Source organism: Microtus oregoni, unplaced genomic scaffold (genome assembly GCF_018167655.1).
Source record: "Microtus oregoni isolate MIOR12 unplaced genomic scaffold, Mior012 000010F_ref0000083, whole genome shotgun sequence".
In the NCBI taxonomy this organism is placed as follows: domain Eukaryota; kingdom Metazoa; phylum Chordata; class Mammalia; order Rodentia; family Cricetidae; genus Microtus; species Microtus oregoni.
In genome coordinates, this window is record NW_024543069.1 from 54,390,973 (window position 1) to 54,407,096 (window position 16,124).

Genomic DNA, 16,124 nt, shown 5'->3' on the forward strand with positions numbered 1-16,124 from the left:
TTGTGACTCTATGAGGTTCTGTATCTAAATGTGAGAGGCCATATAAATTGTAACAATAGAAGGGTTTCCAGCATACAGTGACCAAAAATTAAATCAAAAGCGAACACACTGATTCCAGGCTGTTTCTTGCAGTACCTGCATGTATTGTCCTTTGTTCTGAGCATACCATGTATTCCACACGGCACCCAAAGGAGAAATCTTCCTGAAAGCACCTTGTTCACATCCCAGGCATTTATGTGTTATAGATGGCAGTGCTCTTACTGTATATACAAAGTTTTCTGCTTTTCTAAAACCACAATGATTTAGTTGTGGGGGAAAAAGGAAATTGACTATCTTATTATTATCATTCAATAGCGTTTAAGTATCAGATCAAGCTATCAGTCAAATCTGAAAAATATTGAAGATGGTATTCATGGTATTCATTCAACAATATCAAACATTCAGCTAAGGTTTAATTCTTTATGTAAAAATAAGCAAGTTATATCTCATTAGTAAGCAAAATTGCTTCATCCTTAATAAAGGATAACAGCATATGCATTTCAAAGAATTGTAATAAAAGTAAATTCCTCTATCATCAACAGTCAATGTTTGATTTGTATAGCTGTTTTACACACCTATGTACCTGCACATAAGCTTCCTGTGCAGAAGTGGGTGCCGGTGGAAAGGACCGGGCAACCATGCAATGCAGCAAACAGAACTTTGACAAAGGCAGCACAGAGGGTTTGATTTTGTGATTTTGTAGAACAAAGCTGGCCTTTTACTTTGAGATGATGCCAAGCAATTAAGGCCTGTGCCTCTGCTTGCCCAGATTTGTTCCCATTTGTTCTTAAGCTACTTCGAGCATATACTGCATGCCTCCACATGGAGCAGTATCTTAAAGCAAAGTGCTCAAATGAGTACCTAGGACCACGCTGCTAATGCTGCCTGCCTCACTCTCCATCCTGCACACTGTTTCCTCATTTCCCTTCATAGATATATTGATACATAAGACAAGAACTAGGAAAATGCACACAGGGGCTGCAAGGTGGGTTACTGTACAAAACGAGTGTGCCTCACAAACTTGCTGGTCTGTTAAGTCCATAGAAACTACGTAAAAGATACAAGGAGAGAACTGATTCCGCGGAGCTCTGCTTTGGTCTCCTCAAAAGCCACATCGCACATGTGCACACACGTGCTCCCCCACATTGTTTAAGAAATTTGAAATATTTTTAAATTTTGAATTTGAATATACACATATCAATTTAAAGTGAATATGCTAAATTTTAGCATATATTTTACCTTATCCTTCACACCTTTCTATTCATGTTTATGTTATATTTACTGTTCTAACTCATGGAGGTAAAACCATCCAAAACAGAAAGCAAAAAAGCCACGGTCCTCGGTCCTCTTGAAGTTTCAATTCTGAGAAAGTGAGGATGGACCGTCTAGAAATGAGAGAGATGAGTAGCATCAGGGCGTGCTGACAACTCCAAGGCATCCTAATGGGTGGCCAGTACAAGCCTGACAGTGGAGTGGAGATGCTGAATCTTTACAGTAAGGTGCCTGAGATACAGTGGGTAGCAGTCTCAGGAAGATAGCCTGGAACAGCCACTGGGATAGGTACAAAGTAATAATCTAACGCATAGAGTCCTGGGGGCAAGAGAGAAAGCAATTCAGACATGTGGTCAGAAGTGAAACAGACCCTGTAATCTCAGAAGCCATAGCAAGAGTGTGGGATTTTCTCCATGTGAGGGAAGAAGGTATTTCAGACACATGAGTATAGGACAGGATGATCTCCAGTTTTTTAGAGATGATCTTTAATGCTGATGTGAGTAGTTCACTGAAGAGAAGATGTCTAGGTAGAAACAGATCAACAAGAAGGCTGCTATAGTAACCACCTGGGAACTAGATCCAAATTGTGATGGCAAAGGTGGTGAGAACCGGTCACAACCTGGTGAAATTTTCTGATTTGTTGAGAAATTAAACATGTGTGGTTGTATGAGTGGAATAAAGGTGAAAAAAATCAATGCGCAGCTTTTGGCCTGATCCTTTGCCTTTAATTTCAATATAAAGGAGTGCAGAAAGAATTTTGAAAGATTTGTTGTAAAGTTTTGGAGAGAATGACCAGTTAAGTACATAATCCTGCAGCTCTGTCGAAAGCCTGATAGATGTAGAATTTATTTGTTTGTCCTTGGAGCCAATCGTGGAACAAGTGCGGTCATAACCAATATCGACACAGGCCCCTTAGCATTTTCAGAGACCAGGCAATAAAAAGGAATAAGTAGAGGAATAAGCAGAGCTAGAGAGTTGAAGGGGACCCTAGCCAGTATTGTGTTCCGGAGGGGACATGAGGAGAATACCCTCAGGATGATGAAGTACTCCCATGGCATCCTAAAATCAAGGAGAGAGGTGGCCTCAGCCTCAGCCTCAGCCTCAGCCTCTGGGAGATGCTTTCTGACCTTTACCTTGACAAGAGCAGACTCAGTGAGTGAGAGTCTGTTCTGAGTCCTCGAGGTTTGCCTTACAGAGAAATGGCATTTTTCTCATTCTCATGAATGGGTCCAGAGAAGGCTTTTGTTTTTGTTGGATAGACAAATCGGTAGCCTTTCTGTATACTGACCTTCCTAAGTGTATCTGGAAATTAGATGGCTAAATACAGAAATATGTGAGGACAGAAGCTTGGGTTGTAATCAAGCCATGCTGAACAGATCCTGTGGGTTTCTGGGAGTTTGGAAATGTCAGGACTGCACTTGGTAACATGAGAATAGCGGCATCGCAGAAGGCGAGCAGAAGGCATTCAGCAGACCAACTGAGTAGAGGGAAGGCAGCAACTCAGATATTTCCCAAAGCATTTTGCACAGTTTGGGTTAGAGTAGCCTCTAAAGTACCAATGGGAAACTTTTAGTGTAAAAATTATAAATGTAATTCTTTTCTTCATGCCCTCCTTGCCTTTCTGGGAAGTCGCAATTCTGTACGATTTAAGGGAAGAAAGCAGAAAGCCTCTCCCTTGCGCTAGGAGCTGTGAAACCAGCCTATCTTCTGTTGAGAGAATGGCATGGTAGTTAATGTTTATCCCTGTACCTCTGTAACAAGGTTTCCCTGGCACTCTGGTACCTAGTAATGTAGACGTCTTGATGACTAAGGTAATTTAGATAACACGGACGTCCAGATTGTGACTTAAACAACTTACCAGTTTGGAAGCAAGTGTGAGTCTGTGTACGTGGTGACTCTTGAGATGGAGAGCAGCTGGTGGATGCCCTCGTCAGCCAGCCTGCAGGGCTGCTGAGAGTCAGGACCCGAGTCTGTTCTTTCCAGGAGTAGACTTTGTTCATCCACTGATCCAGATGAGGCTCTGCTGTGATAAACCCTGTAGACCGTGCGACTGGGCGTCAGTGTCCACCATTAATTAACTGAAGAGATTATTTCATGTGGGAATCGTCCAGTCCCATAATTACCATCTACCAAACAGCCATTAACACTTTATCTAGAAATAATGGAATTAACATTATTTGAATATAATATCCCCGTGCTCAAACTAGAACTATTCTAGAATGTATCCTCTCTTTCCATAGTTTTAATTATGAGGAAATAGTGTGTGCTCAAATTCTGGATCTAAAACTGCAGAAAACAATTGATTGTATCATCAGACACCATTTGGTCTGTAACTGTGAGAAACAGAGTCCCCTAACAACTGTGTTTCCCCATTAGATGTGTAGGCCTAATATTGTCGCTGCAGTTCTGCAAGGTTTTATGGGTTCAACACACAGACAATAGTGAAGTTTTCATAGAATAAATATATCTAATCTTTTAGCTTATGAATTATCAATTTTAAGATTTTAATTTCTGACTGATGTTATTTATTTTTCTCTCTCTCTTTCTTCAATATTCAAAGTGTATATGCCACTGAGAGTTAAGCATTAAAAGTAAGAAAATTAAGATCCCTCTTCTATGTAAAACTGTTCATAGTGCCAATTCAAAGGGCCACTACCTAGTTTATGGGTATATCAGAATGAATATCCAGAATATATGTGAATTCACAATATGCAAAGTTGAAATAATAATTATTATAATTATGACATAGAAGTAATGAAGAAAACAATTCACCTATATTTTAAAATTGATTTTATTTTCTATGTCAAGATTGAAAGTGTGAAACCTTTCATTCTAGCCAGATGATTAGAAAGATCTAGTTTTACTGGTTATTTTTATAGTACAATTATCTTTCATTATTAATCTACTTAAGTCTTATCTCAAGTCAGTTCACCAGTGCCAGCAATTAAAGATAGAAAATGCATGCACTCAATTTCAAGAATTAAAAATAATGCCTTGGGAGTAAGCATGTCTTTTCTGTGGTGAATGGATTGTTGGATTTTCCAATTAAAGAAGTCTCCATACTGGAAATGAGTAGTCAATTATGAAAATTATTTTTGGATAGCCAATTTACATATCTCTAATTGTGTTCATTTCTTTTGAAAGACTATGTTGGAATTTATGGTGTTTTGATTGGTTACCCCTACATTTGTGTTATTAATACTATTGCCAACAAGGTTCCCTTATGAATGGGACTTGACTGCCCTTCTGAATATTATTATTTAATTATAAGAAAAGTTGCTTTATTAATGAATGAAAAATATCCATAGTGTTACTAGCAGTATTCAAAATTATTTAGACTGTACTTCTTTGGATTGGGAGTAGCTTCCATGAGCTGCTTCCTGAATTCACATACCTTACCCAAATGAGGAAGAGTTGAAATTCCCTATTGGAGTTCAGCCTCCTAGTTCAGCCCAAACTGCAGTCACACAGTAGGTCTGCCTTCATAGTCCTACAGTGCTGTGACATCAGGTGAGTAGTAGAACATGTCAATTTCTTATGAAAAATGACTGAAAAGTAATATTTCTTTTTTATATTAAAGATATGCAAATACATTAAATGAGTATATTTAATGTCCATAAAATCCACGATGAAGAAAAATGATATAAAAGTCATGTATAAAAATGGACACTTATGTATACATGATGAATACATATACTTTGTAGCTACTAACGTTGTTTGCAAGTATGTATGGATTTAGAACGTGTCTAGAAATACATGTCATAAGGAAATGCTATATCCCTTTGTGACCTGAATGTACAATTCTATAATGTGTTATCTTGTTCATCTTTTGTATAACTGAGCTTTCCTTTTGCACCCTAGAGTAAAGAACTTTTAGGCATATTAGAAAGAATTACAAGTGAAACTGTGTGTACAGTTTGGTGGTAGAAGACTTGCCTACCATACGTGAGGGTGTAAATTCAGTCCTTCACAGGAGAGACAAACACTGAGATTGACAACACTTGATTAGGCAGATTCACGAGGAGAGAATGTAAGAGGCCACCATTTCATTCCTTTAATGAGAGCTGGCCCAAACTGACTATTTCAGGAATATACAGACAAGAGCAAACTCCCCATCATGTTCTGCTCCTGTGCTTGCATGGATTATATTATTGAAGATTTAAGTGTCTTGGCATAATAAGATTTAAGATTTTTTTTTAAGGCGACATTAGCTTTAAGACCAAGTAAAGATCACAATCAACTAGACACAGTGTCCCTGTGATAAGCATGTCCTACAAAGTAATTAGTGTTGTTGGCCTCGTTTGCAGCTCATTGCTGTGTTTGACGAACAAGAGCCACTCCAGAAGATTGAGTGCCCCAGTGGAAACCCTGTGGATCGGCAGAGCCCAGATGCTTTCGAGACAGAAGTGGCTGCTCAACTGGCTGCATTTAAACCAATCGGTGGGGAAATTGTCGTAACCCCTTCTGCTCTGAAGTTAGGTAGGTGGAATTTGCTGATGACACTGTCCGACTGTCCACTTGGTTGCAAACTGCATCAACTTTCTAATTTCCTTCTCTGTGAAGTTCGTCCTATTAATACCGTTCTTTATAAAAACGTATGGTTTGTCCTCTAAGCTATTTTTCTATGACTCTCTGCTGCTACTGGAGCTCAGGTAAGGAAATGTAGTTTTTTATCTTAACTCAAAGTGACTCCCAATTGCATGCCCTTGAAGAATCACACTGGGAGTCGGACTGTAAGTGATGAGGTATGCCTGTATCCTAGAAGCATCACTGTTTTTGTAAAGTTCATTGTTTGGCAAAAGATAAGGGTTACCAAGGAATCCACACTAGAAATAAGGTTCCCTTTCTCTCGTAGGCATCCTATTTTTCTTCCTTTATATATCTTAGACAGTGGAGGAAACAGTTGGGGAGTTAGTTTTGGAATTTGAAATTGCCTCTGATTTATTAAAAAAAGAACAGTTTACCTGGTGGTTTTGCTTAGAATTCCTTTTCTTAATATTTGTTTTAAAGGTATAGGTAGTGAAAGTAAACACTCTTCTAAAGTTTCTGTCAAGCACCTGTCTGTTTTTGCTGATATTTCTTAGGGATTAGTTTAGGTCAGTTTAATAGCTGTCGTTTTTGACAATCTACTTATGTGTTAATGTCAATGTTATTTGGGTTGATTGTGAACGCAACATTATGGGACTGCTCCTTGCACTGCCTAGAACATAATTAGACTTAATTCTCAGGCAAAAGGACAGACAGAGTCCCCACTTCTCAAATGGAAACTGCTTTTTTTTTCTTAAAGAAGAACATGCACTTAAAATTGTGACAACTTAGCTGATAAGAAGGTTAGACTGATACACTTGCTGTCTGTCAATCCCTGGGACCCACAAGGTGGAAGGAGACAACCAAGTGCTTTAGACGTCTGCTCACTTCCACAGGTATACCTTGGAATGCATGCATGAGTACACACACACACATGCTAATTCAATGGACATATTTAAATTGTAAAAATTATACATAGTACACCCCCCCCCCCCGCATTTGAAGTTCAGTACTTACTATTGCCCACCATGGTAGTACATGCCTTTTTCCCAGGACTTAGGAGTCAGAGACAGACAGATGTCTGTGAGATTGAGGCCAGTCTGGTCAACATAGTGAGTTCCAGGGCAGCCAAAGCTACATAGTGAAATGCTTTCTCAAAATAAAATAAAATAAACTTACTGTTTAATTCATTATATATCTGAGCAAACCAAATAACCCCATTTTGTCTCGATTTTCTGAAAAGCATCTGTAAATATCCCTTTTAAAACAAACCAAAAGGGAATTAATGACCTAAGGTCTTTCTAATTTTCTTGCATATTTTGGAATCAAGCTAACAAAGCAGTCTGTTGGAGCATAGATGGCGGAGGGCTGGTTGGCGGCTGCTCCTCTTCTGGAGCCAGGCTTGTGGCTTCAGCAACCTTGCAGCCCCATTGTTCATTTGCATAATGGATGCCTTTTTATCCATTATGCAAATGGTATGAGAGGAAAATTAGGCAATAAGGGAAGACGAAAGGAGAAAATTGCTCTTGCTTGTTTTAATATTCTATTTATAAGCAAGTGCTGTGGGCTTCAAAAGGCTGAGACTCATGGTATCCCTGCCTCTGGAAACATATTTTCACCTTTCTCTTACTAGCTGTTTCAGGCAGGAATGTTTGTTTTTCTTCTGCTTTTTCATGGCTTCTGTGGTTGGACCATCTGATCAAAATAATGATGTTGAATCCAAGAAGAACCAACTCAAATTTTCCTCCTTTCAAAATAGATTCTATTTTTTTCTTTTTCTTTTATTATTTTTTTAATTTATTTATTTATTAAAGATTTCTGTCTCTTCCCCGCCACCGCCTCCCATTTCCCTCCCCCTCCCCCAATTAAGCCCCCCCCCAGCCCGAAGAGCAATCAGGGTTCCCTGTCCTGTGGGAAGTCCAAGGAACCCCCACCTCCATCCAGGTTTAGTAAGTTGAGCATCCAAACTGCCTAGGCTCCCACAAAGCCAGTGCGTGCAGTAGGATCAGAAACCCATTGCCATTGTTCTTGAGTTCTCAGTAGTCCTCATTGTCCGCTATGTTCAGAGAGTCCGGTTTTATCCCAGGCTTTTCCAGACCCAGGCCAGCTGGTCTTGGTGAGTTCCCAGTAGAACATCCCCATTGTCTCAGTGTGTGAGTGCACTCCTCGTGGTCCTGAGTTCCTTGCTCGTGCTCTCTCTCCTTCTGCTCCTGATTTGGACCTTGAGATTTCAGTCCTGTGCTCCAATGTGGGTCTCATTATTATTATTATTTTATTACTTAAAAAAATACCAATCTAAATTTCCTCCCACCCCTCCCCCTTCAAATCCTAAGAAAGGACAAGGCACCCTGCCCTGTGGCAAGTTTAAGGCCGTCCCTACTACATCTATGTTGAGCAAGGTATATATCCAAAGGGAATAGGATCCCAAAAAGCCAGTACATACAGTAGAGACAAATCCCAGTGCCACTGTCAGTGGCCCCTCAGTCGGCCCCAACTGTCAACCACATTCATCAGGACTAGTTTAATCCCATGCTCATTCACTCCCAGTCCAGTTGGAGTTAGTGAACTCCCATTAGCTCAGGCACACTGTCTCAGTGTGAACCCATCATGGTCTTGACCTCCTTGTTCATATTCTCACTTCTTCCACTCTTCAACTGGACATTGGTAGCTCAGTCCAGTGCTCCAGTGTGGTTCCCTGCCTCTGTTTCCATCTGTTGAGATTCTATCTTTATTTTTAAAAGATTTGTCATTTTATTTTTTATTTGTGTGCATATGTGTGTGTGCTTATGTGCATGTGTGCATGCATGCACATACACATGTGCAGAATACATGGAAAACTAGAAGAGGATGGCCAATGTCCCTTAGAGATGTAGGTACAACGCAGGGATGGTGTTGGAAGAGGAATAGATCTTCATCATGAAGAATGCTTAGACATGAAGGATGCCAGCCACCGAGCCTTAGGCTTTCTTTGGACTGCTGCCACCATCTTCACTGATCATCTTTTATGGTTACTTAACCTACCTACAGCCACCAAGAGCCATTTGCCATTTAATAATTTCTTTGAAATGTTAATATCTTTGTGTTCAAATATTGCTCACTTTTCCTGACTCTCCCCTCTATTTCTGTTTATCTGGTAAATATGAGCTATTTCTATCTAATCTTAAATGCTATCTTTTTTTTTTTAGAGCTTTGTCTAAATCTTTAAGGCATTGTTACATACAAATACACAGCAGGTAATTTCCAATTATCCAGTCAATGAAAATATTCCCCCAACCTAAAAAAGTTTGCAATCTCATTTATAACTATTCATTTCATCTTGAAATGAAAATTGAAATGAGTTCAAAATCTCATTTCAAAAAAAATGTGTATTTTTATGTTTATATTTGATTTGCAAGCTAAGTTTTAAATCAAGGGGCAAAAACAAAATGCCAACCCCATTTGTCAAAATTATTTCTATCATGAATTTTTTTCTACTAGATTCTGTAATGACTAAGTGACTGACCCAGACTCAGTTTTAACAAATTACTGATTGGCTGTTTTATTATACTTCCTAGAAACTGCTAACGCAACAGTCTATTTAAGAGAAAAAAAAATCTGTTGACTGAAACAGCAGGCAGAATTGTAGAGAGTTACATTCATAAAATCCCTCTGAACTTCGAAGTTACTTTGTTCTAGACTTTTCCCCTTCCTCTGTAGAGCCCTTTAGTACTTCTAAGCATTGTTTAGTGATTTGACAATTGTTTGATGCTAGTTAACAATAGCATTGTTGGTTGCTTACATTCTTAGTGTTATTGCATTCATGCTCCATGTCTGAACAAGTAGGGTAGGGATAACCAGCAGGTTACACAGTAGGTCATGCGAACAGACGTACACGAGTTTGTTGAGTAGAAAGTCAGCAGTCAGATGCTTCCTGGAAGTCCCATAGCAAGGATGCTCACCTTTACTCGAAGATCTTATGCACCTTAGAATAAATTTTATAAATATGGTTACATTGGACTTCAGAATTAGCAGTTGCCTGGGTGGCTGACAGCAATTTACAAATGAATATGTGAAAGCTTCACTTCATTGTGTGTTCCGAATTTGAAGGACTAGTTCAAATGCAATGAAAATCTACAGTCAGAAACTGCTGCTTTGGTTCTCTAGCATCATGCTCCTTCATTTACATGACATTTTTGATGAGTTGTATGTTTCAGTTATCCATGCCCCTTAAATACTGGATGTGATAATAATAATATTTCATATCCTTTTGGAATTGAGATAAAGTGTAAATTAATAAACTGATACTATGAATAATGGTAAATCAAAAACCAATGGAGGAACCAAGACTAGATAACTGAGGTAACTCAGAGGTCTTTTCAATTCTATAAGTTACTGGTTGTTTTCTCACTTCATATAGGTAGTGTGTGTGTGTGTGTGTGTGTGTGTGTGTGTGTGTGTGTGTGAGCGTGTGAGTGTGTGTGTGAGTGTGTGTGTGAATGTGTGTGAGTGTGTGTGAGTGTGTTTGTGTGTCTGTTTGTGTGTGAGAAAGAGAGAGAGAGATCTTACATCAAACCAGCAAGCTAGTAAAATATCTATAATACTTTTTTCTACAATGTTGATCTCTCTGCACCTTTGCTGATATTTCAGGTCTTACATACAAGGCCATCCTGGGGGGATTTTACTTTGAAGTTTGGAAGAGTAAGAGTCCTTTACTGCTCCCATGCCTATTCCTCATGCTGCCTTCTTTGGTCCTCTACTCTCCAAAATACGTTATATAGCTATCACCCAAGGTTGACATAATTCCTGTCACTTGTAGGCAAGTGAAATGGTCCAAGTCCCTGAAATCTTTATTCTGGGGATCCAGATGTGTGTACTAAGCCATGTAACTTGTCTCTCTCAGGATCACATTTTTGCACACAAAATTAGATGAGGCTCCATTTGGATTGAAAGTGCAGTATGAAAGTCACATAGAATGCTCCTTGTTATACAACCATCATCGGCAGCTTTCTTGTCTATGAACAAATCTTTGTTTTGCCTCTGAGGGCTGTGATTGTCTCAGGAATATTTCACTAGGACCCAGCCGAGTTTGAATCCAGCTCTATGCTCCTGTCAATTTCCATCTCTTGACCCCAATTAATTAGGAGTTTTATTTTGTGTCTTTTGATAATTTTCTCAGCACTTGATTGAAATTTGCTATTTTGGGTTCAAGCTTACATGAAAAGATATTTCTTTAGTTATAATTATTTTAGCAATGCAATTTAAATAGTGTCTCAGGATTAAAAGGACTTTGGATTTGGCTGTTGCCACTCCTGTGGTCTGTGTTACCTAGATGTAAAGCTATCTGATTAAAGTTGGGAGTTGAAATGATATTAGTTTTATTCTATCTGTGTTAAACTTTGAAGATGAGGTACTTTTGTTGCAAGTCAATCTTGTGTCTGAGACCTGAAAGGTGCCTTGGGAGCTTTATTGTTTCCATGTGTGTTGTGTTTCTTCAAAACAGAAATGGAAATTATGATTATATGTTTGCTACAATAGAATTATTTTCAAAATATTCCTTTCTCTCCTCTTTATTTTCTTTCAGTAGTTCTCAGAAAACATTGTGTAGCCCTGGATTATTGTTGGAAATCACTACCATTTTCTATCTGAGTTTGAATAATTCAGGACATAAAGGCAACATATGGGAACATTTTCCTCAGTTCTTAAGGAAACCAAATCCCTTTATGGTCCTGATCTCGGGAAAACACAACGAAGAGGGAAGCTTACTCCTTTAATTAGGCTGTAGTGTGTAAGTAGCTGCTGTGCCATAATGTGAGTTTAAGTCTTGGCATCTGATCCTAGACAAACACACTCACACCACACACATAGCAGAACTAAAGCTCACGGTTGGCTTGTGCTCCTGATGGAGCCTTTGAATTCCCACTACAAAGCACATAAGCCTGTGACGGCTCCTTGCTGCTGGAAGCTTTCTCCTGCAGGCTGGAAACCCAGGGTTAAAATTACCACAGAATTTGCTTGGGTGAATCCATAAGTCATAATTTGGTCATTGAGTTTCATTCTGTTTGTTTCTTTTGAGGTTGATTATTCAAAAGTTAGCAGCTATAGAATAGCTTTTCTTTCTTTTCTTCTTTCTTCCCTGGGAGCCTGGTATTTTTGTCCCCGTGCAGGCTAGATGAATGATGCTGTAATTAGCTATGGTGACCTTGCTAGGCTATCATCCATCAGTCATGGGCACGTCGTCAACAGAATATGTGCTGCTTTCTAGTATGGCGGTAACTAAATCAGGACTAAGGGGGGCAACACCCTGTCCAACTTATTCTGGGCACCATTCTTCTTTTGCTACTGTTATTTTGGTTTTTATTTTAGTTTTTGTTTTCAGAGTAGGTGAAATGTTGCCCAGGGGTATGGAAATAACAGATTATTCATTAAATATCTAAAATGTTTGTTGGAAAACTAGTCAATGAAGGAATAAAGTCAATACTAAGGCAACCTAATCCTAAGAAATATTAAACACTAGTAACTGCACAGTAGCAATTTTTGTTTCAACTGAGTACAAAGCTGAATACTTTGAAAATGGCTTATAATTTGAATCTGCAACTTAAAATATCAGACTATTGCTACCTCTCATAGAAGAATGGGTTTTGAGACTTCTGCCTAAGCTAAGTCCATATCTCCTTAGAAATTTAGCATGATGAGGCTTATATAAAAACAGTCTTTATTCTTATAAATGGATTTTAAATAAGATAGTCTTTATTAATGATGTAATGATAAACTTTGGGAAAAATATATGGTCACTATCTTAGTTTTACTTTTTGTCTATTTTATATTCATTTTGACTTAGATTTTAGTCTCATATTAATTTTCATTTTTCCTGACCTATTTTAGTTATTCTATGTCTCTTTTCTTTAATTTTGTAAATATACAAAATTTAATTTTATAATTTAATTTAATACCAATAGGATACTAAGTCTGTTATACCCCAAATGGAAAATTACTAGTATAGGATTTACATTTAATCAACAGTGCAAGAGAATACCAAAAACAAAGCAAAACAAAACAAAGCAAACAAACAAAAACTAAGCTTTCATTCTTGGTCTCTTCTAGCTGTATTTTCTAAGTTGATTATGTGACCTCTGAAAAAACAGAGTTTGCCATCTCCCCTTTGGCCTCTTGCTGATGCAGGACCCACACTGAGCTGGAGCCTGCAGATCCTTTAATAAACAAACGGAATGTAAAGGTCACCTTTCCTACTGTTCACTTGGTATGAAACCCCTGGGTTTTTAAGCCTCTTTTACAGATTGCTTTTAATAGTGAGGGCAATGAAGCCACATTTGCAGGCCTGGTCCCTAAGTAGTGGAAATATTCTCAGGGATGCTGCTGTCATAGTCAGCTTTGTCGAGCGCCCTGGACCAACGAGAAAATAATTTGTGGTTTGTATTTTTAATGAGAGGAAGAAGTAACAAAAGAAAGTATGTGCCTATGACTGCTCCATCCCCCTTCGTCACAGCCCCCAGTCTCCTCTCTTGGGACTGGGACTGCAGCCCTCTGCTGTATTCTAGATACCATGAGGTAACCAAAACCACGCAGGCTGAGTTGTCCTGTGCTTAGGGAACCTGCATTTAGCTTATCAATTACAATACACTGTCAAATTAACTTATTAAATAGGACTTCCCTATATGAAGCATTTCTTAATGACATGATCCACATTTAAAACATAGCTTTTGTAGATATGTGTGTATTTTCAATTTTCTCGTTACCCCTAGCGAAAGTATCATAATCTTCCTGATTTTCTTCTGCCATTTATTTGAACAATCCACATATGGTAAAGCTTTTGTGCTGACATTATGAAAACAAGGTTAAGTCATTAGTATTTTTCCCATACTCACGTGCACGTGTGTGCATGTGTGCTTGTGTGCGTGTGTGTGTGTGTGTGTGTGTGTGTGTGTGTGTGTGCAATTCTTCTTTCCTTTATGCCCAGATGGGCAAAGATTAAAAAAAAAATAAAACCCACTAATTTAATTATTTACAGAAGATCCATCTTAAGGACAAGTCACTCAGAGTTGGACACGCATTCATGACTGGCCCGGGACTTTCTCATTTGCTTTGTCTGGTAAAGCTACATGATGAATTATGCTTTAGTATACACACATTTGGTTATGTTCTTTCATTTCCTATTAGAATTTTTTTTTAAATCGTGATTTAGCCCAATGAAAGAAGAAACCTTAAGACCGCTTGATCTGTTGGTACTCATATCCGCAGTGATAAGAATGAAGTCATGCCTGCCAAAGGACATCTATCTCTCTTTTGTTTACCCTTCTCACGCTTAGTACATAAAAGGCTGGACTGTCTAGCCATTGCCACCACACCTCACAAGTCTGTCCTTGGACCACACATCCATTTTATGGTACACAAAACAGTGACTCCCAATCTGTTTAGGCTTTGGCTTAATGAGATCATTAGAGTAGCTATCAGAAAACAGGAGTAACTTTCAAACATGACAGGATAAATTTCGCTTACCAGTCTGTGTGACTGTGGGATGATACGATTTCTTCTGACTCCCCAACAGATAGAAGAAATCTAGCACTTTGTTTCCATGTGTCAAATTAGAGGAAAGCAAAAATGTGGTACATCTTATTTTCTTTTGTTTACGCAAAGTGCTTAGCTATGGTTACTTAACACAGATGATTAAGGAAACTGAGTAAGCACCTTGTGTCACCCCAACCCATGCAAAATTATAATACTTGGATTTGGGCTTGTAGATAATGTTGTCTAAAAGAAGTTGTGACTCCAGTGTTCATGATTCTAAAACCTATCAGGGAAAATGATGTTTCTATGTGTTTTTGCATAATTGTCCTTGAAAAAAAAACCAAAAAAACAAAACCCAGCAATACCAAACAAAGAAAAAAGCAATAGCATAGCTGCACCAAGCTGGAAGTTCTGCTGTCATCTGCTGCTGCAAAACGATGATGATCAATTAAACCTCACTTGTGTTTGTAAAGTAAATAGATTTTCTACCCCAGAGATATGAAAGCATGAGGCAAGTTCCTTCTGTTAGTCACAGTTCAGGAATAATGTCCTTTGACCTCGTGGCTTTAGCTTGGTGTTACAGTCAACTGCCCGTGGAGTTGGGGGTTCAGCATCTGCACAGCCAACATCTGCAATTTGGGGAAGGTTGGGCTGAAGAATGTAAGTATGGAAATCAGTGTATAGGTGTTCATGCTTTAAAAAAAAAACAGTCGTGTGCCTGTCACTGGCTTCAGTTAATCAATAATTATTTATTGATGTCTCAGTAGATGAAAAGCATTATGCAAGGTTACCAGAGGAATATAAAATAATACAAGTCATGAACTCCTTCCCATGCAACTTGCAATCTCTTTGACAGAAAATAAATTACTGTGTGATTCTCTTGCTGCTGTTCTAATAGAGAGGCTAGAGTTACCAAACCTCATACTTGAAAAAGACTTTGCCTGGTAAGCTAGTTTAGATGCTCATGAGCTCCTCATAATACTCGCCTGCCCTTGGTCATGTGTGTTGTTTCCCCAGAGCTTGGTTAATTGTCTTTTATTTGACTCCCAGCTAGTAGTGAGGCAACGGTAGGAAAACAAGTTTTTAGTCTGTGTGTCTTCCAGTCTGGACAGTGGGTGACCTTAAAACATTTGAAAACAACTTAGATCCCAGCTCTTCCCACTACAGCCAGTAATGTCCTCTGCCCAAGGAGCTCTCCCAGGACTTAATGGATTGATGGATGGCTATCTCTCTGTCCACTCATCCTTCTCCCTGAAGACAGACACTCCATGTCTAAGCAGCGGCTATGCAGACCATGCTGCTGTACTGGTGAACTCATCGGGTACACTCGCCGCAGGAATTACTGTGCATTAACTGAACGAATTCTGAGACTCACTCTTTGGTTCCTTTTAACTGAGGAGTTCCAAAATTCATGGCTGGCTTTTTCCTCTCCAAGACTTTATGAAACCTCACCCTTTTTTTCTTTATGGGACACAGACATGGTTAAGTCAATTCATTTTCTGGCCCCATCTTCCTCTGACTCAAATATCCTTCTCTGGTAGAGGTTTCCCATTGCAGGAAGTTTGATTGTCCTATGTAGAAAACTCATTACATTTAGGGTGAAGAAGATCATCATGGAAGATGTAAAAATAAGTTTTGTGACTTTTCTGTCTGAAGCAGTCTTAACTTTCAAGAGTTTATCAAGGATGAGGGATCAGCTCAGTGGGTAACACACAGGCTGTGCAAGCATGGGGACTGGAGTGTGGATGCCCAGCACTGACATAAAGCAGTTGCCTGTAATCCCA

At 38.9% G+C, this 16,124-nt stretch overlaps 1 protein-coding gene across 2 annotated transcripts in view; it reads left to right on the forward strand.

Moving 5' to 3' along the window:
- The window catches only part of Pard3b (par-3 family cell polarity regulator beta), a 1,021,419-nt gene that overhangs the window by 373,921 nt on the left and 631,374 nt on the right, over window positions 1-16,124 (forward strand). For both annotated transcript variants that reach the window (XM_041659081.1, XM_041659082.1), the window contains exon 3: window positions 5,619-5,790. In XM_041659081.1, coding sequence (XP_041515015.1) covers window positions 5,619-5,790 — 172 coding nt within the window. The remainder of the gene's footprint in view (window positions 1-5,618; window positions 5,791-16,124) is intronic.